The 21183-nt window shown below is 36.8% G+C and overlaps 3 protein-coding genes and 1 long non-coding RNA gene across 4 annotated transcripts in view; 3 read left to right on the top strand and 1 right to left on the bottom strand.

Annotated features, from left to right (window-relative positions):
* The window catches only part of hspe1 (heat shock 10 protein 1), a 47149-nt gene extending 44372 nt beyond the window's left edge, over positions 1–2777 (top strand). The window contains exon 5 of the transcript XR_009648952.1: positions 2768–2777. The gene's annotated coding sequence lies outside the window, so the exon portion shown is untranslated. The remainder of the gene's footprint in view (positions 1–2767) is intronic.
* A 3702-nt stretch (positions 2778–6479) lies between these two features.
* Positions 6480–9871, bottom strand: LOC132850006 (uncharacterized). Its single transcript, XR_009648951.1, has 4 exons — positions 9564–9871; positions 9279–9459; positions 7533–7699; positions 6480–7368 (listed from the first exon to the last, which is right to left on the bottom strand). It is a non-coding gene; the product is annotated as an uncharacterized LOC132850006 (long non-coding RNA).
* Positions 9872–11868: 1997 nt separating this feature from the next.
* On the top strand, positions 11869–16423 carry LOC132850539 (10 kDa heat shock protein, mitochondrial-like). The gene is made up of 4 exons (XM_060877178.1): positions 11869–11988; positions 15801–15959; positions 16047–16136; positions 16234–16423. Exons 1-4 carry the CDS (start codon positions 11869–11871, stop codon positions 16282–16284), a joined length of 420 nt encoding a protein of 139 aa, XP_060733161.1. The 3' UTR covers positions 16285–16423.
* Positions 16424–16674: 251 nt separating this feature from the next.
* LOC132850538 (10 kDa heat shock protein, mitochondrial-like) lies at positions 16675–17906 on the top strand. The gene is made up of 4 exons (XM_060877177.1): positions 16675–16692; positions 17416–17577; positions 17669–17758; positions 17856–17906. The coding sequence occupies exons 1-4, from the start codon at positions 16675–16677 to the stop codon at positions 17904–17906; spliced, it is 321 nt and encodes a 106-aa protein (XP_060733160.1).
* Positions 17907–21183: the final 3277 nt, after the last annotated feature.

Below are 21183 nucleotides of genomic sequence, written 5' to 3'. Positions count from 1 at the left end.
AAATAGCACAGTGTGTAACAAGTCTATTTATTTTTTATTCATTTTCTACAGCTTACCTCGGGTCACGGGGAGCCTGTGCCTACCTCAGGCGTCATTCGGCATCAAGGCAGGATACACCCTGGACGGAGTGCCAACCCATCGCAGGGCACACACACACACTCTCATTCACTCACGCAATCACACACTACGGACAATTTTCCAGAGATGCCAATCAACCTACCATGCATGTCTTTGGACCGGGGGAGGAAACCGGAGTACCCGGAGGAAACCCCCGAGGCACCAGGAGAACATGCAAACTCCACACACACAAGGCGGAGGCGAGAATCGAACCCCCAACCCTGGAGGTGTGAGGCGAACGTGCTAACCACTAAGCCACCGTGCCCCCCTTATTTTTTATTTGTTTTATTTATTTTTTTTATATCATTATTTATTTATATTACTTGTGTAATATTGTGTTTTAAATTATATATGGATATGGTTATATGGCTCTGTGGCTGTATAGTGTAATTTATTTTTATTCTCAATTCGTTTGATTCATTTTTGTTAATGTTCCCCTTATTTCATAACTTTGCACCATTTTTTGGTTTGTTTTGTAATAATTCAAGTGTGTGTGCAGTAGGTGTATGTTACACAGACATCTCTAAATAATTTAAATGCACAGTTTTTGTGCAATATTGTTTAAAGCTTTATATTGCAATGTTAAATTGTAATGTCTGTTAGGCTCAGTGGCTTTATAGTTTGCTTGAGTTTTTATTTATTTTATTTAAATAAATTTTGGGATAGTTATTTCCTTTGCTATAAAACTTTATAAATAAACAATAAACAATAAACAACAAATCAAGAGTCTGTACATTGTTATAATATGCTATGTTACAAAGGTGTAGGTTACACAGGCAACCTCTATCATTAAATAACTGCATATAGATTAAAAACAACACAGATTTATGAATGAATTTATACATTTCTATTTTCTACACTGCAGGGTTAGCTGATGTTTATTCAGATGTTTATATTTGTTAATAATACAAAGAATAAATAAATACAGTAAGTAAGTAACTATGTAAGTAATTAAGAAAGAAAAGAATGAATGATTTTAACTGATTATAAAAGCATTAACCAACTCTTTATTAAAACATTCAGTGTTACACATAACATACAGCTTACTTTATTTTCTAGCTATAAACTCTAACTACGGGGGCACGGTGGCTTAGTGGTTAGCACGTTCGCCTCACACCTCCAGGGTCGGGGTTCGATTCCCGCCTCCACCTTGTGTGTGTGGAGTTTGCATGTTCTCCCCGTGCCTCGGGGGTTTCCTCCCCCCGGTCCAAAGACATGCATGGTAGGTTGATTGGCATTTCTGGAAAATTGTCCCTAGTGTGTGATTGCGTGAGTGAATGAGTGTGTGTGTGCCCTGCGATGGGTTGGCACTCCGTCCAGGGTGTATACTGCCTTGATGCCCAATGACGCCTGAGATAGACACAGGCTCCCCGTGACCCGTGGTAGTTCGGATAAGCGGTAGAAGATGAATGAATGAGTTAACGTGTACACTCTTAATACGAATGTGTAGAAAAATTACACAAATGATGTGTAGCACTCCACTATACACATTTTGTGTAAATATTAATTAAAATTGTTCTAGAAATATTTAGCTGTTTTACACAGTAGTTATGTGTACAGTAGATTAAAATTAACACATCTTATTCATTTGTCACAGCATTTAACACTGTGTGTAGATTGAACTGCTTTAATGTCACACACATTCAGTGTAACTTATAGCTTTTTCTCTTGTCAGATATAGAATTTTAGACAAATTTCATAAACAACAGCCCTATCATCCTGTGATAATCACATCATAATCAAACTGTAATGATGGTCGCTCGAGCTCGTCAAAAAAAGCCTTTTACAAAGGAGAAGACGAAATTCTGAGGTAAGTTTCTTAATATATATTTACACAAGAAAGGCAAAATTTTGTGACAGAAATGCTGGATATTTTACTCAAGAACTACTGTGAACCAAATGTTATTTTTGCTTCACCTTCGTCATTACTTCGATGTAACTTAATGGTGCCACATTACTACACAACATTTCTGTAACATAATGTTGCCTTTCTTGTTTAAATATAAATTACACGAGCGATTTAAAGTCCATAGACAGCGTCTAAAGTTATTTAGACGCTGTCTATGGACTTTAAATCGCTCGCGCTCGTCAAATAACCGCCTTTTAAAAAGGAGAAGACGTCACTTCCTGCTGCTGACAAGGAATTCTGAGGTAAGTTACACTTGAAGCGTTTTTTAATTTATATTTAAACAAGAAAGGCAACATTATGTTACAGAAATGTTGTGTAGTAATGTGGCACCATTAAGTTACATCGAAGTAATGACGAAGGTGAAGCAAAAATAACATTTGGTTCACAGTAGTTCTAAGGTGTAATTGTAGTTGCAGGGTTCTCAAGTTTTGAAAACAGGCAAGAGTGACATCTCCAACCCCCCACCCAAACAAAACAATGGGGGTGTTGTGTTTGGTAAGGATCACTGAAGACAATTTAACCAAATACAAAGTATTTATTCAATTTCCATTTATTCATTTGTGTGTGTGTGTGTGTTTGTGTAAGAGAGAGTGAGACAGAGAGAGAGAGAGAGAGAGAGAGAGAGAGAGAGAGAGATTATACTGGTGTTGCTTATAGTAAGTGTTTGTTGCCTTTTTGGACTCCTTTATTATTTGTAAAGTTGGCTCCCATTTAAAACAGCTCAGCTCAAGCCCAGACATTTTTATGGTCATGATTGAGGACAATGTCCCGTCCAGAGACAAGCTGTTTCGTGTTGAGGTTTTGTTCAAAAAACCTTTGAAAATACCCTCTCGCCGAATGTGGAAGCACTAAAACCACGGCTGCTTGTTCTGAGCAGGTGTTGTCAGTGAACAGGCTGTAAAACTGTTGGCTAAGTTACAGACACTCATGAAAAACTGATGCTGATTATCTGGGAAACATCTCTAACAGCAGTCAAAATGTCATTGTTTGTGTCAAACAAGCTGTGAATTTGTTGTAACATTAAAACAGGAGATCATGACTTACTCTGTGCTCAAAGTGATGCTCGCAGCTCCAGTGGTTTTCTCAGGATAAGCTTTTTTTAATTGGTTGTTGCGTTAAATCTTATCCAAATACAATAGTGCTATTTTCTGATTGGTTATTGTGTAGCCTCTTTTTTTGATTGGCTAATAAGTGTCAGGCTCAACTAAGAACTCCAGGGGAGACGCGCTCAATTTCATAGAGACAGCAGTGCGGACAAATACATTTTGGGCGCTGCGGCATATTAAATATATGATAAATAGTCAAAAAGTTTTTCTGTGTGAGAAATACAATGTGTGGCGGGAGCGCGTGAGAAAAGACCCAAATGAGTGACTGTCACGACTGACACTTGATTTAAACCATCTGATATTATTAGAAATAGGAGGAAAATGGTTTGGCTGAATTGTTGTAGGCTAGTGTAACTTATATAACTTTGTCATACTCATGAGGTTAATGGAATAAACAGCTAATTTATGCGAGGTTATTCTCGCAATTGTTTATGGATTCCATCTAATGCACCAGCTATATAATGTAACTAGGCTACTATCACCGTGTATACAAATGCGACCGGTGTTCCAGGCAATTCAGTTCCCCTGTTTCTCCTTTACCGCGTATGCGTGAAATCTTGACGTTTTTCGCGATGTTCTATGGTGGCCGAGAAGTGCAAAACACATTAACAAATCTGAAAACAAAACAACAAATCCGAGAACAAAATAATAAATGCAAAACCAAATTAACAAATCCAAAAACAAATGAACAAATCCGAAAACACTAACATCCGAAAATAAAATAACAAATGCAAAACCAAAATAACAAATCTGAAAACATTAACAAATCCAAAAACACAACGACAATTCAGACAAACCGGAAAAGGTAGGTATAGTTTGTGATTGGAACACTTTCCGATCATTGGACAAGACACCTGTCACTCAAGGTATACAGGAAAGTACAACAGTCTGCCACAGGGAAAAGTTAGAATGTGTGTGTAAAAGTATACAAAATGTATTGTCCTTACTGTGGATTCAAATTCGGTGTTTTGCCAAATTTCTGCAGTTCCTGTGGAAAAAATCTTCAGGTTAGAACTTATCGTTGCTGTCGGGCGGAAACCTCGTATGTCCAAATTTTGTCAATTTCATATTTTTTCACATATTGATGCTATTGGTCAGTCCCCACGTGGGTCTGTTATTTTTACAAGTTATTAACCAATCTAAAGTCTTGAAAACAGCTTGAGCGCAAATCTCTTAACTCCATTGGACACGTCAACTGTCCACCTCTTCTTCACTCCGTGGGAGAGCTTCGCGGCATATCCTCAAGATTAAGAGTCGCAACGAATCAACACGTCTTCTGAGGTAAATGTCTTCAAAACACTGGGCTCAAAGAATAAAAATCTTGACCCCCGCTAGTTCTGGTGCTCCTCTGAGGACAGGAATTTAGCGCAAGACAATCCACTGTAACGCGGACTAAACCCTGTGCACTGCAGATAAGGTACGGCGTTTTTTTAATTTCCTGAAAAGTAACGGTTTTGGAGATACGAGGATTCCGCCCGACAGCGACGATATATGTCTATATAATGTTTAAGTTGAAAGTTATCAATGTTAAGTAAATGTAATGGATAACTGATGACGTCACTTGTGCACCAGCAGTGGTGAAAGATGCGTGCTGCATGTTTTTGGTGGCTGCTCAACTTAATCCATCCTCGCGAATCTGTCTAAATACATGCCTGAACTGTTTCGTTGCGTTAGGTTTGCAACATGTGTTCTATGAGCTGGGACTGTTTCATAGCAGTGTGATTGATTTAGATTCGGGTCGATAAGGACGCGATACAGTGTAATTTATACTGATGGACTGCACCCTCACAGGACTATAACCACAGTTTGTTTCTTCAACGTCACCTCAGTTCGGAACTATGGTACTTTTACATTTGGTTATGGACTGTTTGGGATATATATATATGTGTAAATATATATCTATTTTTTTTTTTGTTACGGTGATTGAATAACATCTGTTATTGTTCAGTGGGTAAATTGTGCTCAATTAAATGTTTCTCTTTGTTAAATGTGAACAAAAAGAAAGTTGCATAAATTTGCAATACAGTATAACAGTAAAAAAAAAAAAAGTTAGTAAATACATTATTCACTCAGGTTAATTTTTTTGTTGGTGCCTTTATTCAAGCAGTTATACTAAATAAGACTAGATTTCATATAAGTGCAGACACACTATTCTTATACATTTTTTTTGGTGTGAGACCCCGAACCAGGGGCTCCAGACATTAGGATGAATTGTTATTTTAAGTGTTTGGTGATCTCAGACCTAGTAGACATTTTCCGTTACATCAACACCTGTATCAACTTCTTTTGACCAAAGAAGACTTTGAAATTGTTCTTGGGCAGCATAAATGTTTTCACAATTCTTGTAATAATAACCCAAAAAAACTTGGAAATAAGGACAAAGAATACTGAAGCATGAATTAAAAGTTAATTAAAATACTGAATTTGTTTTCAGTTATATGATACACGTTTGTCATGTTTTTTATTACCACAATATTCATGATGTGAAATTGACACCATACAATGTTTTTTCTTAGTTCTTCTTAGGTTGTACTTTGGTTCCTATATGTTTGTTTTTTATTTATTTATTTTTTTAAGAAAATTGATGTTCAAAGACCAGTTGTTTCCTTTAATGTGAAATAAAGTTGTAATGCTTCGTCACAGTTCTCTGGCCACTGTAATTGACTATGTTGCATTGCAAACTCTACACTACAAAAAAATTTCCTGTAAAATAACAGTAAAGAGCGGGCAGCAGAGACGCCAGCAGTATGCCGTTATTTTTACGGTATTCATATGTAAAATTATTTTACGGTAGTAGTCTGTAAACCAGAAAAACTGTATTTTTCTGTATTTCTATAATTTACAGTAAAGAGCTGGCATCAAAGACGCCAGCAATATACCGTTATTTTTACGGTATTCACTTTACGGTAGTAGTCTGTAAAACAGAAATACAGTATATTAATGTAGTCACACTGTTAAATGATTTCACAGTCGAATATAGTAAAAAATAAATGCAGCATATTTCTGTGATTTATTTGGAAACTAAAATAATATTGTTTAGGTTGTTACTTTAACTTATCACAGTTTACTATAGACAGGCAAGTAGATGTGCCTGTCTACAGTAAACTGTGAGAAGTTAAAGTAACAACCTAAACAATATTATTTTAGTTTCCAAATAATCGCAGAAATATGCTGCATTTTTTTTTACTGTATTAGAAATAACATAAATTTAGCAGTTTCCTAAAATATCAGTCTTGATTAATATTTAAAATATCAGTCTCCCAATGAACTTCAATATTCCCAGGGCTTAAGACAATTGCTTAAGATATGCATTATTGTGAATATTATGCAAAATAAGCAATGAACACTTTAAAATCAAATACCTTTATTTTAAAGAGCAATGTCAATGTCAACATGAAAAAAGAAAGGAAAAAAAAGAAAATAAACCCTGTTGGATGATGCTGAGAAGAGCTTTCTAGTAACAAACAGAACCAGTAGTGTCTGCTTTAGACTATGGTAATAAACGTACATTCTTAAATTGCCCGTCAGATACTGACCCTAATCCTTACCATATGTGAAGGGCATAACCTTTAGTTGACTTTTTTATTTAAGACATAAGTTTGAAGTGATTTATCTTACAGTAATTTAAGCTTTACCTTGAATAACACAATAGGTATAAGAAAAGGACCAAGGCAACAAATACACATTAGCAATATTTGGAAAGCTACACTATTAAGACTATTTAAGGAACATTAAGACCTTTTTTATAACATGAGTAAGAACATTCAGCATGCAAGCATCTTTGGCACATTTTGGGGGAAAAAAATTATATATATATGTTTTTCCTCTCAACATATTCCTGTGAGTTAGATTAATATTTCCTCAAAAGTCAACTTAAAAGATTTATATATGTAATCTGCAATATATTCTCTGCTGTCTGTAAAAATATACTTTCATAATAACATTTGAACATATGCAGAATTGGCAATATTTTGAAAACATACTGAAGAACATTTTGAAACTTTTATAGAACATTTTGACACGATGTATCAATAATATGCATCAATAAAAACATTTAGGGATGAAACTATAAGGTAGGCACCTGTGCCACTGCAAGCTAGACTTACAGGTTACCTCTTAAAATTGTCCTGTTAGGTAGGCTTGTGTTTTTACATCTTAGTTCTTGTGGATCCAGGAGAGATGACCATCACTTTGGTAGCCACTATCCCTCTCTGCGGCATTATTCCAGTGCTGCCACTGTCAAACAACAACAAACAATCATAATCATAATAATAAATAAACTATACAATCAGTATACACTCCAAGCTAATGCTTATAAATTTAATAATACCAGTTCTCTTCTGGCTTAATGTGCCAGTGCCAGACTGTCAAAACAAAGAGAGAAAGATTAAAGAGCTCACCGATCTATATGAAGTTCCATTCAAAATCAAGGAGATTCTTCAGTAGCATGGCGACATGTGTATTGACTGCAGAAGACTTCTTCTGGACGATCACACCTTTCTTCTTGGAGACAACCTTGCCCCTTTTCGCCTTTGTCCCTCTCTCTGGATTTATACCAATGAAGTGCCTGAAATAAAAAAAAATCAGAGGACTAAGATCAGAGTGGGGTTGCAACAACATGCGGTTTTTTTGTACATGCAATTAAATGCAATGATTTTTTTTGTCTTTCTTCATTGCACAAATAGAGTGGATTGAGTGACATCAAACTGAATTATAATAAAGCCTATACCCTGTGTGTGTGTGTGTGTGTGCTCGCGTGTGTATGTAGATGTGTGTGTAGATGTGTGTGTTTGCATGTGTTGGTAGGTGTGTATGTGTGTTTGTGTGTAGGTGTGTGTGTGTGTGTGTATAGGTGTGTGTGTGTTGAGGCTTGAAATGTACAGTACTAATACCATTTTATGCAAAAAATACAAACACAGTCATTTAATCCATTAGCTGGATTCTGGACTTCCTGACAGGCAGAAGTCAGGTGGTAAGAATGGGCAGCAACACTTCCTCCCCACTGACCCTCAACACTGGTGCTCCTCAGGGCTGTGTCCTCAGCCCACTCCTGTACTCCCTGTACACACACAACTGTACAGCCACACACAGCTCCAACGTCATCATCAAATTCGCTGACGACACAACGGTGATAGGCCTGATGACCGACAACGATGAGATGGCCTACAGAGAAGAGGTGAGCACCCTGACTACATGGTGTCAGGAGAACCACCTCTCACCCAACATTGACAAGACCAAGGAGCTGGTGGTGGATTTCAGGAGACAGAGGAGTGAATACAAACCCATCACCATCAACAAGACAACTCTCTCTGCTCCCCTCAGGAAGACGTCTCCGCAGCATCCGATCCCGCACCAGTCGACTGAGGGATAGCTTTTTCCCTCAGGCTATCAGACTAATTAACAGTCACAACTAACACACCCTACAGCATACTTTCACAATATGGTATGCCACGCACTACACCTTAACTTCGGATTATCCACACTGGACTATACATACACACTGCATTATACACACTGGACTATACATACACACTGCATTTAATGCCATAATCCATCTGTTACCACTAGATACCATCCGATGCACATCCATGTCACTTCTGTACCTGTACAATCTGTTTTGCACCTTATAGTATTTTATATATAATATATTTACATATATTTACACATATACATATATAAGTACATATTGCATATAATGTGTAGTGCTACTGTAAGGATGCCCAATAGTACACTGTGTGTACCAACTATATGTATGAGCATATTGCACATGTTCACTGGTTGATTCCATTCTCTGTTTGTTAATTGTACATATTGTCACACAATTTGTACTGATTATATGTATGAGCATACTGCACATTGCACCTGTTGATTTCATTATGTTGGTAATTGTACATATTGTACACACATATTGCACCGACTATATGTATGAGCTAATTGCACATTTTCACATGTCAACTCATTATCTATATCATTATCTGTCTAACTGTTCTGCAATTTCTGGAGTTCGCTCCTAAGAATTTCACTCACCAAAGCACATGTGCTGTGGTGATGTGACAATAAAAGTGACTTGACTTGACTTAATTGTATATATCCATATAATGATGACAGGGATTGAAAGGGGAGGGGTGTTTTTTTTTTTTTTTTACCTCTGAATAAATTCCAAAGTGCAGGCTGCCTCATCTTGATACTGAAGGTTGAATATGTAGTAGATTGCAAACATAACAGCAAGTCCAGTTGCAAATGTTGGTGTGATGCCCTCAGAGATTACACGGCCCTCAAAGGTGATCATCCAACCCTTAATTGTGACTTGCCCTGTTGCACCTGAAGCTTCATAGCAACATGGGAATACTTGTTACCTTGTAAACTCAAGATGAATGGCCGATATGATATACAATGTGTCTATCAATGAATCTAAATTAAATGTATATTACCAGGCAGTATCAGGCGAGGACTTGCAGGAAGACAGAGTTGTCTCAACGTCAGCTGCAGTGGCAGACATCTGAAGGGAACAAATACATTATCCTTACCATAATAAGATTTTTAAGAAGAAAATTTATGAAAAGGACAATAATTAGTAAACACTATGTGAGAGTAACCTAGATCAAATGAGGTAGGCTTCTGAAGTACCTACAATCAAACTGCTAAATAGATTTGGTATTCAAAATTTAAAGGGTAACAATTTTATTTTCACAGCTCTTGGGGAGTTCTACTGCAAATGTCTAAAAAGTAGTATGAACCCTTTTGTGAACCACTTTAGTGAAATACTTTTTAAATCCTTGCACCTACTTTTCCCATATTTCAATTTAGCAACTGTGTGACAACATGGAGGTAATTTATCAGCTTACACGCAGCTTCCTCTGAGCCACAAAATAATTTACACTTCTGTTTTCACATATGTAGTAGAACTCCCCAAAACTAGTACACACATTAGGTGTCTGGACACCTGCTGGAGTCACCCTTTAAAACACAGGGTTAGAAAGAAAAAATAAAACTTACATCTGTAAGAAGGATCAGCCCGGTTAGGTCCTCTCCAAAGTGTGCAATGAGCAGCTGAACAACACGAAGTGCCATCTCATTATTTTCACCATTAGAGAGGATATCCTTGACATCCTTGTTGGTAGGCTTTGCCCTGAAGTATTCTGTGATGGCTCTTCCACATTCCTCCATACTGAGTTTCAAGCTAGACCATTTGCTTTTCAAATCTTCAATGTCAGGTGGGGGAAGTGTATTTACTGTATATGGCGACGTTGTAGAGAGAATGTGATTGTCATTTTGTTACTGCCCGATGGTAAATTCCTTGTAGATTGAAAACTTATCAACAAACATGCATTAGTACGGCTGCTGGCTGATTTTTAGTGACACTGTATCAGTCTTCACGCAGAAATGTTTAACCTTAACTGAGTTGCAATGTTAAGATTGTGAAAGAAAAGCCACAAATGATGCAAAACGGTTTGACAAAGCCTATATGCTCTAAAACAGTTGAGAAGTTGGCTGTGTGAGATGTGCAGCGACAGATAAATAAACAAAATGCATTCACAAAGAGTCCAGAAAGACAATATTTTCACACCAATTTGGCATTTAAACAGAAAAATTCAAAGCCTTGACGATTCACCTGTCTTTAACCAAACTACAATTTACTTGTTAACTGTTTGTAAAACACTTTTCATTAAAAATCGACACAAACTAAATAAAACTCACCAAAACCATCTTGGTTAGCCGATGTTCAAATAATCCTATGGTTTGGCTGAAATAATCACCGGGCAAGATGTAGGCTAATTATTCCAGTATCCTAATGCTATTTTCCTGCTGTGTTGTTCCTTGGGTGCAGAAGTTTGGCTAACGTTACCAAAATTAAACAAAATACCACCCAAATGTAATATTGTTTTGGCTATTCAAATCTAAGCCTTACTGTTAAATGACATGTTCAAATCTCTAGCAAGACAAGCTCCTATCAGTTTGATATCAAGCATTCTTCGCAATATTAATAAGATTTAAATTACCGTTTAATTTGTAGACGCAAGACCTGATGAATGTTAATGAAGAACACTCGATGATATGCAGCACGTCATCTAAATTGTGCATCCTCTTCTGGAAAATCTCCTATCCAAATGATGGTTCCTGAAGTCCCTCCAGGAGTTAATGGCAAATTATTTCTGTATTTTTTAAAGAGAACTGACCAAAAGCAGTAGCCTCAATTTAAAAGACTATCGTATCAAGCTTCTGACGTGCTCCAAATTCCCCAGTCAACACGCAGTTTCCAAAAAATACTGTAGTGCCCTGTAATTTAAAACATCAGTGTACTGTTTAGGGCCCCTGTCTTGTTGCTCCAATTTAAGCAGTGCATCCACAATACATTGCTAACTACAGTACTAAACTGTTTAAAATGAAAACAGTATTTTAGTGTTGAAAATTGGCTGTAAATTAACAGCAATTGCTTACAGTGTAGATATTCCTGAATGTTTTTATCGCCACATAACTGAGTTGTCAGCCTTGATTCAGGAAATGCAGATTTCCTCAACTGCAAAGCCACAGTCCCTTGATCCTGACCTGCAAAAAGATAGATTTCTGTGAAAATGTATTTAGCAGATACATTTATAAAATGTAACTGTTGTAGTTTTGTATTTTAAACAACCTTTTATAATTAGATTAATTATGAAATGCAGTTTTACAGATATGATTTGCTGACCTGTGTGGTAGATGATAGAGTTCATTTGATATACCTCCAGGACACATTGCATGTCTGGAGGGCCTAATCCTGTGCTTATTCCAGAGTTCTACAAATTCATCCAAGTCCACTTGCAGAACATTTTGGAGGCAGAACTGAAGCAGGCACTGGTGTTCGATGCTACCATTGAAGTGACCTTCATTCCTGAGATCCCCAAACAGTTCTATTCAGAACTGAGCCCTACAACACAAACGACCAAATACAAAAATCACATCATACAATAATTTATTCTTATGTAAGTTTGTGTGACAATTTAATTTAAATAAATGTCACAATGCATAATAACGCGTAATGGATAGTGCATAATAATGCATAACTATTACACTAACAACTACGGCATCAAACAAACTAAATTTTCAGTCTTGAGCCCTATTCGGACGCGATTAGTTTTACGTGGGGACGTGGGGGTAAAGTAATTATTACCAGAGCTTCTCGGTGATTTTAGTCCCGTCCGAATGTGCCATCTCGGTAATCATTACGGACAATGTCAGTAAAGATTACGGCGACTTTTACCTTCTGTAAAAAGGTCCGGAAAAATTACCTCAGGTAATACTAATCCCGTCCGAATAGACCCGCTGTAAATATGTACGGTAAAATTCCGTCATTTCCTGTTTAAAAGTAGTTTTTGGCGCGTTTTGCAAGCATGGAGGCGCCATGTTGTCTGTTTGCGCACGTGATAACAGGAAGCAATGTCATACGCACAAGGAGGTTACTGTGGTGAGTAAAGCGAGTTACCCCTCCCACTTCTGCTAGTTTTACTGAGATGTCTTTATGGGAATTTATGGGAATTGACAGGAATTTATGGGAATTATTTGGAAATATAGGGAAATTTATATAAACTATATCATATACAAACATAAATAAACATTTTTTTTGGTCATAAGCAGACATTCATGCAAAGTAATACAAATTTAAAAAATGACGACCTGACTGATTTAATTGTAAGTAGAACTTTAATTGATTCTTTCATTGAGTAACACAAAAGCATAATAAACATTATTATGCGTGTAATAAACTTAATAAACTTAATAATTGTAATAAACATATTTACCTATGATTGCTGTAATCTATTCTAATTAGTAAGGTAGTTATTACGTTTAGGTATTGGGTACAATTAAGAATGTAGAATAAGGTATTGCAAAATAAGGCATTAATATGTGCTTAATAAGTAATAATAAATAGCCAATATTCTATTAATATTCATGCTAATAAGCAACTAGTTAAATGACCCTAAAATAAAGTGTTACTGTGCATGTTATGGAAGAATGCAAGTACATGCAGGGGGTTTGGCCTCAATGGCCTTCCAGTAAGCAGTGTGCTGTGTGCAAGTGACCGATTAATGCAGGGTACAAATTTAAGTTATAATTTCATTCACGTTTTAAATCACATTTTATGCTGCAATTTAAGCACATTTAAGTTCCTTGTTATAGGCAAGTCTGCATTTTCTTAAAATTCCCAGTTTATTTCCATATATTCCTGTTAATTCCCATATATTCCCGTTAATTCCCATATATTCCCGTTAATTCCCATGGAAAGTTTCCAGCCTTGAAAATTCCCGGAATTTTGCAACCCTAGGAAGAAATAGAATTATTCATTCATTCATTCATTCATTTTCTACCGCTTATCCGAACTACCTCGGGTCACGGGGAGAACTAGAATTAACGTGTCAAATATGAGTAACTAATATATTCTTCAGAAAACTTCTCTTGTTCAGACAACCTGAAGTTTTTTGCAGTTACAAATAAACTATACTGTAAGGCACAAAACACAGTCTGTGTTATTTTATTACTACGCTTTACAGTTAAGAGGTTTATTTATAAAATTGTTTATATTCAACACGTTTCACCCATACTTCATTCTCTTATACTAGACCACAGATAGAAATGGTCATTAATTTGTGGAAATTGTGGAAAAAGTTTAACACGACCTTCACCATCATACATGAAATTATAATTTTGCTGCAGCTACTACAACTACTTTTGAAAAGGTTATAGATTTAACTTGAACATCCTATGAAATAAACCATGTGGTTTGAACTCTTCTGGAAATAAACCATATGTTATTCCTATATATATGGTTTATTTCCAGAAGCTCACTTCTTGTGTTAGCTCCTGCTTCAATTCAAGTAGCTCCAAAGCACAATACTGCACAATACTATTATTTGCATTACCATGCACTCTCACACTTTATGTACGTTACTGATCTGTCATTCATTCATTCATTCATCTTCTACCGCTTATCCGAGCTACCTCGGGTCACGGGGAGCCTGTGCCTATCTCAGGCGTCATCGGGCATCAAGGCAGCTGATCTGTCATATATTCTGTATTCCTATTTAATACTTGTACTGTCTATATTGTCTCATATTGTCTGTATTGTTTTGTATAGTCTGTTTTGTCTTATATAGTCCAAGCTAAATGTAAAGTATAATGTTATTTATCTCTGTACTTTTGAGAGTCTCAAACAGTTGGAACCAAATTTCTTGTGTGTGTCAACACACTTGACCAATAAACCTGATTATGATTCTGATTCCGATTCTTTTTAGGCAGCGTGCACTCACTTTTCTTTGCTCATTCACACACAGAGGACCTAGAGCTGCTAAAGACTAGTTCCAGATATGGTAAGACTAATGATTAATGTTCTTACTTTATTTTCTAGCTATAAAATCTAACTACCAAAATAGTATCTGTATTTTTACACTTACTCATCTATCAGTTTGGCGAGTTAAAATGTAGTGCTGTAATGATGTACCCAGCAAGGTCATCATGCAGTCACCAATACCTGATGCTAATTAGAAATAGTAACATCCATCCTACTGCTGTACTCTTTTGATAAAAACCCTTCATGTATTTTTGAGGCAAGAAAACATTTTACAACCTGCTTATAACTCGCTCACTAGACCTGACCCTTAAAAATGCCAGCTAGCTAATGCCAATCTGTTCACTGTGACCTGTTGTCACATGGACAGTAATTCTGTCATTTTATTTTTATAATATCTACTGACACATGTAAGACAGACTGCCAAAAATAATACACTGACACAGGTTGTATGTGCACACGCTTCACAAGTGAGGGGAATCCTGGATTCTCTTGTGCATTGATTCTGATGGAGAAGCCATCAGGTCATGTCTCGTGTAGTGGCATAAACTATGGATCTTGTTTTAGATTCACTGTGAACTGTTCAGTTTGGTAGTTTATCATACATGTGGGCAGGGCTTCCTTATTTAAATCCTTATTTAAAGTTTCTCATTTGTAAGCATCTCTCTCTCACATTGTAACATAAGTGTCTAGTACTGTTTGATATATTCTACCATACCTCAAATCTCACTCATGGTTGACTGCAGATATGTGCCTCAAACCCATCTCTGTTTTCAATTCCTACTGTCACAGATGCACTCGTCCACAGAGCAGAGGTCACAATCCCAGTAATCCCATTGTCTACTTCAGCCTTACAGCATTAATTTGGTGTCAGTGTCATTTGTCATCCACCAGATTGGTAAACATTCACAAAACCTCAAATTCAATCCCTCCTCTCTTACTCCCTTCACAGTACTGTCCTTGATCCTCCCCTCCCTCACACATGACCTTCACTTAAATACATGGACACATTTGTTAAGTGCAGCAGGTGTTGCAAATCTCTCATTCTGTATCAGTTTAATTCCTTATGGTTTTTTACTGTTAAGCTCAGTAGAATAATCAGCTTGTGATGTGGGGGTTGGGGTGAGGTGGGGATGTAGCCTTGGTTGGACCAATGTCTCATGCAGGGTGTATTTAGTGTTCCTGGGACAGCCTAGGACCAGGATAAAGCTGTTACTCAAGATGAAAGTATGAACGTGTAATTCTGCATTGTTTAGTGCCCTCTGCTGGAGTTAATATGGATAAAATTTGCTTCACTTTGTCTTGCATTACTTGTCTTACACCATTATTATCTTTTACCCCTCCTTAGGCTAAGGCTTTCCAGAAATTCCTGCCCATGTTCGACCGAGTACTGGTGGAGAGGTTACCAACAGATTACAAATTCCTTTGGCTCACGTTTCAAACAGAATGCCAATGCAGAATGTTCAAGGCCATCGTGGTAGCTGTGGGACCTGGTGCCACCGACATGGTGTTTATCTCAAAAATGTTTTCTTTTTATCTGACGTTTTGTGTTGAGAGATTGTAAAATCATATCATTTGATTTATTTTTTCTTAGACTGGAGCTATAACGCCTGTCAGTGTGAATGTTGGAGAGAAGGTTCTACTACCAGAAAAAGGAGGCACGAAGGTGGTTCTTGATGATAAGGTAAATGTCTTACTGTATTGTGATATATTGGAGATAATTTGATTGTCCTTATAAATATTCATAAAACTTGTTCTAATATTGTTATTTTCAATTCTAGGACTATTTCTTGTTCCGGGATGCAGAAATTCTAGGAAAATATCTTGAGTAATTCCTGTTAGTGTCTGTTTAAACCACGTTTATCATCCCCGAGGAGTGGTAGTGTCTACTATTTACTTTTTTTTGGTTTCTTTTCTATGTTGTCAATTGTCAGTAATTATGATCATACCTTGTTATATTAATAAAGTGAATCTGAGGAAATACTGAGGTATTGTCTGACTTCGGAACTGTAGAAATGTGCTGTAAGGTCTCATTCAGCATACTGTATCAGCCTGTTTAAATGCTAGTTTTCAACTAGTTCAAATTTTATGTAAAATTTAAAACCTAAAGGTTCACCCTGAAAGATTTCACTTTCGGTTCTGTTGTCTCTCAAGAGAGAAAGAATGATCTAACGCAAGAAGTGAGCTCCTGCTGCAATTCAAGTAGCTCCACTGCAACGCACATGGGCTTCTACATCCGGGTAACAAACCGGCCCGCCCCAAAACCTGAATAAACATGTGTTACTAATAATTAACACTTTTTTTAAAACAAAATATTGACACAAACTGTCTCTTACATAGTCTGTTTTGTCTTGTATAGTTCAAGCTAAATGTATAGTATAGTGCTATTTATGTCTGTACTTTTGAGAGGCACAAACAGCTGGAACCAAATTCCTTGTGTTTGTCAACACACTTGGCCAATAAACCTCATTCTGATTCTGATTCTAAATAATTTTCAGGCAGCGTGCACTTTGGCGCATACGCGCTGGCCTTCCAAAGCTTTCTTCACGTGGGTCTTTAGCCGTGGTGTGTCTTCGTTGCCACTCATTTTCTTTGCTCTTTCACACACAGAGGACCTACAGCTGCTAAAGATTAGCTGCAGAAATGGTAAGACTAATGATTAATGTTCTTATTTTAGCAAGACGGCTTACTTTATTTTCTAGCTATAAAATCTAACTACCAAAATAGGATCTGTATTTTTCCCTTTTTCTCATCTATCTGTTTGGTAATGATGTAAATGATTAAATTGGAATGGGGGTGGGGGTGTGTGTCCTGGGACAGCCTAGGACTGGGATAAAGCTGTTACTCAAGATGACTGAATGAAAGTGTGTAATTCTGCATTGTTTAGTGCCCTCTGCTGGAGTTAATGTGGATAAAATTTGCTTCACCTTTGTCTCACACCATTATCTTTTACCCCTCCTTAGGCTAAGGCTTTCCGGAAATTCCTGCCCATGTTCGACCAAGTACTGGTGGAGCGGTTAACAGCACAGACTGTGACAAAAGGAGGCATCATGATTCCAGAAATATACCAGGGCAAAGTGCTCCAGGCCACCGTGGTGGCTGTGGGACCTGGTGCCACCGACAAGGTGTTTATCATCTCAAAAACGTTTCCTTTTTTATCTGACATTTTGTTTTGAGAGATCATAAAATCATATCATTTGATTTATTTTTTCTTAGACTGGAGCTGTAAGGCCTGTCAGTGTGAATGTTGGAGAGAAGGTTCTACTACTAGAATATGGAGGCACGAAAGTGGTTCTTGATGATAAGGTAAATGTCTTACTGTATTGTGATATATTGGAGATAATTTGATTGTCCTTATAAAATTTGATAAAACTTGTTCTAATATTGTTATTTTTAATCCTAGGACTATTTCTTGTTCCGGGATGCAAATATTCTAGGAAAATATGTTGATTAATTCCTGTTAGTGTCTGATAAACCATGTTTTCCATCACCGAGGAGTGGTTGTGTCTGTTTACTTTTGTTCAGAATCAGAATCAGGTTTATTGGCCAATTGTGTTGACACACACAAGGAATTTGGTTCCAGCTGCTGGTGCCTCTCAAAAGTACAAACATAAAGTAGAATATACTGTACATTTCCTGAAGAAAATGTGAATGGTGCTTGCATGTGGCAAATCTTGGAGGCTAGTGGCATGTGATGTCATCTGAATACTCTTGAGGAAGTTCCCCTCATTGTGATGAGTGTATTGATATGACACATGTCCATGTTGTGCAAATTTTTGATTTTCACGTGACATCACGTGACGTGACCGGAATACACGTGAGGCACTTCCCCTCAGTGTGCTGAGTGTTTTGATATATGACATGTCCATGTTGTGCAAATTTTTGATTTTCACGACATCACGTGACATCACGTGACGTGACCAAAATACACGTGAGGCAGTTCCCCGATGAGGGAACATTTGGAAGGGGAACACATGATGAGGGAACACACACACATTCCAACTTTTCCTGCGGCAGACTGTTGTACTGCCTGTATACCTTGAGTGACAGGTGTCTTGTCCAATGATCGGTACGTGTTCCAATCACAAACTATACCAACCTCTTCCCGGGTTGTCTGAATTGTCTTTGTGTTTTCGGATTTGTTAATGTGTTTGTGCAACAATTCAGACAACCCGGAAGAGGTAGAGGTATAGTCTGTGAATGGAAACTTACCGATCATCGGACGAGACACCTTTCATTCACCTGTATATCTTGAATGACAGGTGTCTTGTCCAATGATCGGTAAGTTTCCATTCAAAAACGATACCTACCGTTTCCGGGTTGTCTGACTTGTCGTTGTGTTTTCGGATTTGTTAATGTGTTTTCGGATTTGTTAATTTGTTTTCGGATTTGTTAATGTGTTTTCGGATTTGTTAATTTGTTTTCGGATTTGTTAATGTGTTTTCGGATTTGTTAATTTGTTTTGCTCTTCTCTGCCACCGTAATAGATAGATAGATAGATAGATAGATAGATAGATAGATAGATAGATAGATAGTAGTGTTAATTTCGTCAGACGAGACGAAATATGTTCGTCAACAGCCTTTTTTCATGACTAAGACGAGACAATGACAAGACTGCACCACTGTCCAAAAACGCTGACTAAGACTAAATTAACATGCATTATTGTTGACGAAAAAAGACGAGGCGGAAATGTTTTGTATAAAATAAAAACTAAGATAAAATCATTCTTCATTTCCATCTACAATTGTCTCTGCTTTTTCATCAGCTGTTACGCCTTTAAAATATTCAGTTCGCGGCTTCGCGCTGTTTAGTGTGTGCGTAGAAAGAATTTGTCCAAGCGCAAGTCCACCAATTAGGCAGGCTTTTTGTGTTAAATTATATTTTTTTTTTTACTCTTTTACTGTACATGATATCTTATGTCCCGATGACCGGTCTTTGCATTACGATTAAAAGCAGTATCAATAAAGTAAAAAATGTGATGTGCAGTCAAGTTCGAGTGAAACATATGTGAAACACTTGTTTACTGAAATGTTTATCAGTAATAATCTCAGTAATGTGTTATTTTAAAAAAGACTACAATTTTTTGACTAAAACTAGACTAAAATTAAAAGACTTTTAGTCGACTAAAACTTGACTAAGATGCCTTGAGTTTTCTTTTGACTAAAACTAGACTAAAATGACGAGACTTTTAGTCGACTAAAACTTGACTATCAAAAAAAGATATGTGAATGACTAAATATGACTAAAACTAACAAGGACATTTGGCAAAAGACTAAGACTAAATTAAAAATAGGTGACGAAATTAACACTAATAGATAGATAGATAGATACTGTAGATAGATAGATAGATAGATAGATAGATAGATAGATAGATAGATAGATAGATAGATAGATAGATAGATAGATAGATAGATAGATGTGTGGTAAATGTATTGACTGGGGGCCAATACTTCTGGAATCTGGATTGATAGTGTGGAGTTGAGAGTTACATGTATTGAGAGTCTCCTTTACATCTACAGTCACTAGGAGAACACAGGAGAGAAGCGGTGGCTGAGCTCTGTGTACGCTGCGTGTGTGAGAGATTAAAGGAATTTTAGGAATTTCCCATTCAAGTCTATGGGACTTTTTTGGCCACTTTTTCATCCGCTATGCGAACATCGTTGGTCGGATCACTTATAAAAGTCAAAGCTCACCTCTCCTCAATGAGCCGGTTGATTTGACACCTCATTCATGGGTCTAGGACAAAAGCTGCGGGACAAGTTACGCGCCGAAGTTTTATCCGGAAGGATAATAAGAATGTTGCTTTGCAAGCACCATTAATAATACTGTACATATTACATTACATATACATTGATACATACTATACATATATTTTTTGGTTTCTTTTCTATGTTGTCAATTGTAAGTAATTATGATCGTACTTTGTTATATTAATAAAATGAATTTGAGGAAATCCTGAGGTATTGTCTGACTTCGGATCTGTAGAAATGTGCTGTAATGTCTCATTCAGCATATCAGCCTGTTTAATGCTGTGGTTATTTTCAACTAGTTGAAATTTTAGGTAAAATTCTAAACCTAAAGGTTCACCCTGAAAGATTTCACTTTCCGATCTGTTCTGTGATTTTATTCCACAGGGCACATCTTTATTAAACATCTTTGTTGCTTTATAAAATTAAAATTAATCTAAATTACTAACATTGTGTATATTATGTTTACTCGTGAGTATGCATATGTTTAAACTTAATTTTAACATTATTTACTGGTGTAGCTGATGGGTAGTCTAATAAATAATTTCATACCAAAGATTCTAACATAAAATGATACATCAAAATGAACCACTGGTAGAGATTTTGACCTGATTGCAACACTCAGAATTTTTTGCAAAGTTTACTCAGAATGGTGCAATAAAGAGAAAATATTCACTAAGCAGCAGTTCTGTAGATAGAAACAACTTGTTGATGAGAGTTCAGCAGAGACTGGTCAGACTGCCTCAAGCTGACAAAGGCTACAAGTAACCCAGATAACTGTATAATTGTGGTGAGCAGAAAAGCATATCAGAATGCACAACATGTCAAACAAGAAGGCAGATGGTCTACAGCAGCAGAAGAAGACCACATTAGGGTCCACTTCTGTCAGTAAAGAACAGAAAGCTAAAGCAGCAGTTGACACCGGTGCAGCAAAACTGGATAAATAAGGATTGGAAAATTTTAGCCTGGGCTGACGAATCTGG

This window comes from Tachysurus vachellii, chromosome 8 (genome assembly GCF_030014155.1).
Source record: "Tachysurus vachellii isolate PV-2020 chromosome 8, HZAU_Pvac_v1, whole genome shotgun sequence".
NCBI classification, from domain to species: domain Eukaryota; kingdom Metazoa; phylum Chordata; class Actinopteri; order Siluriformes; family Bagridae; genus Tachysurus; species Tachysurus vachellii.
The sequence above is the reverse complement of the archived record's forward strand: the minus strand, read 5'-3'. Positions and strand labels throughout refer to the sequence as shown.

What these genes read in the sequence shown, in the direction of transcription:
- LOC132850539 (XM_060877178.1), top strand. Translation starts at nt 11,869, where the DNA reads ATGTCTGGAGGGCCTAATCCTGTGCTTATTCCAGAGTTCTACAAATTC. An exon ending in TGTTCGATGCTACCATTGAA is followed by an intron (nt 11,989 to 15,800) that starts GTGACCTTCATT and finishes ACCCCTCCTTAG; the next exon opens with GCTAAGGCTTTCCAGAAATT. An exon ending in GACCTGGTGCCACCGACATG is followed by an intron (nt 15,960 to 16,046) that starts GTGTTTATCTCA and finishes ATTTTTTCTTAG; the next exon opens with ACTGGAGCTATAACGCCTGT.
- LOC132850538 (XM_060877177.1), top strand. An exon ending in GACCTGGTGCCACCGACAAG is followed by an intron (nt 17,578 to 17,668) that starts GTGTTTATCATC and finishes ATTTTTTCTTAG; the next exon opens with ACTGGAGCTGTAAGGCCTGT. An exon ending in AAGTGGTTCTTGATGATAAG is followed by an intron (nt 17,759 to 17,855) that starts GTAAATGTCTTA and finishes TTTTAATCCTAG; the next exon opens with GACTATTTCTTGTTCCGGGA.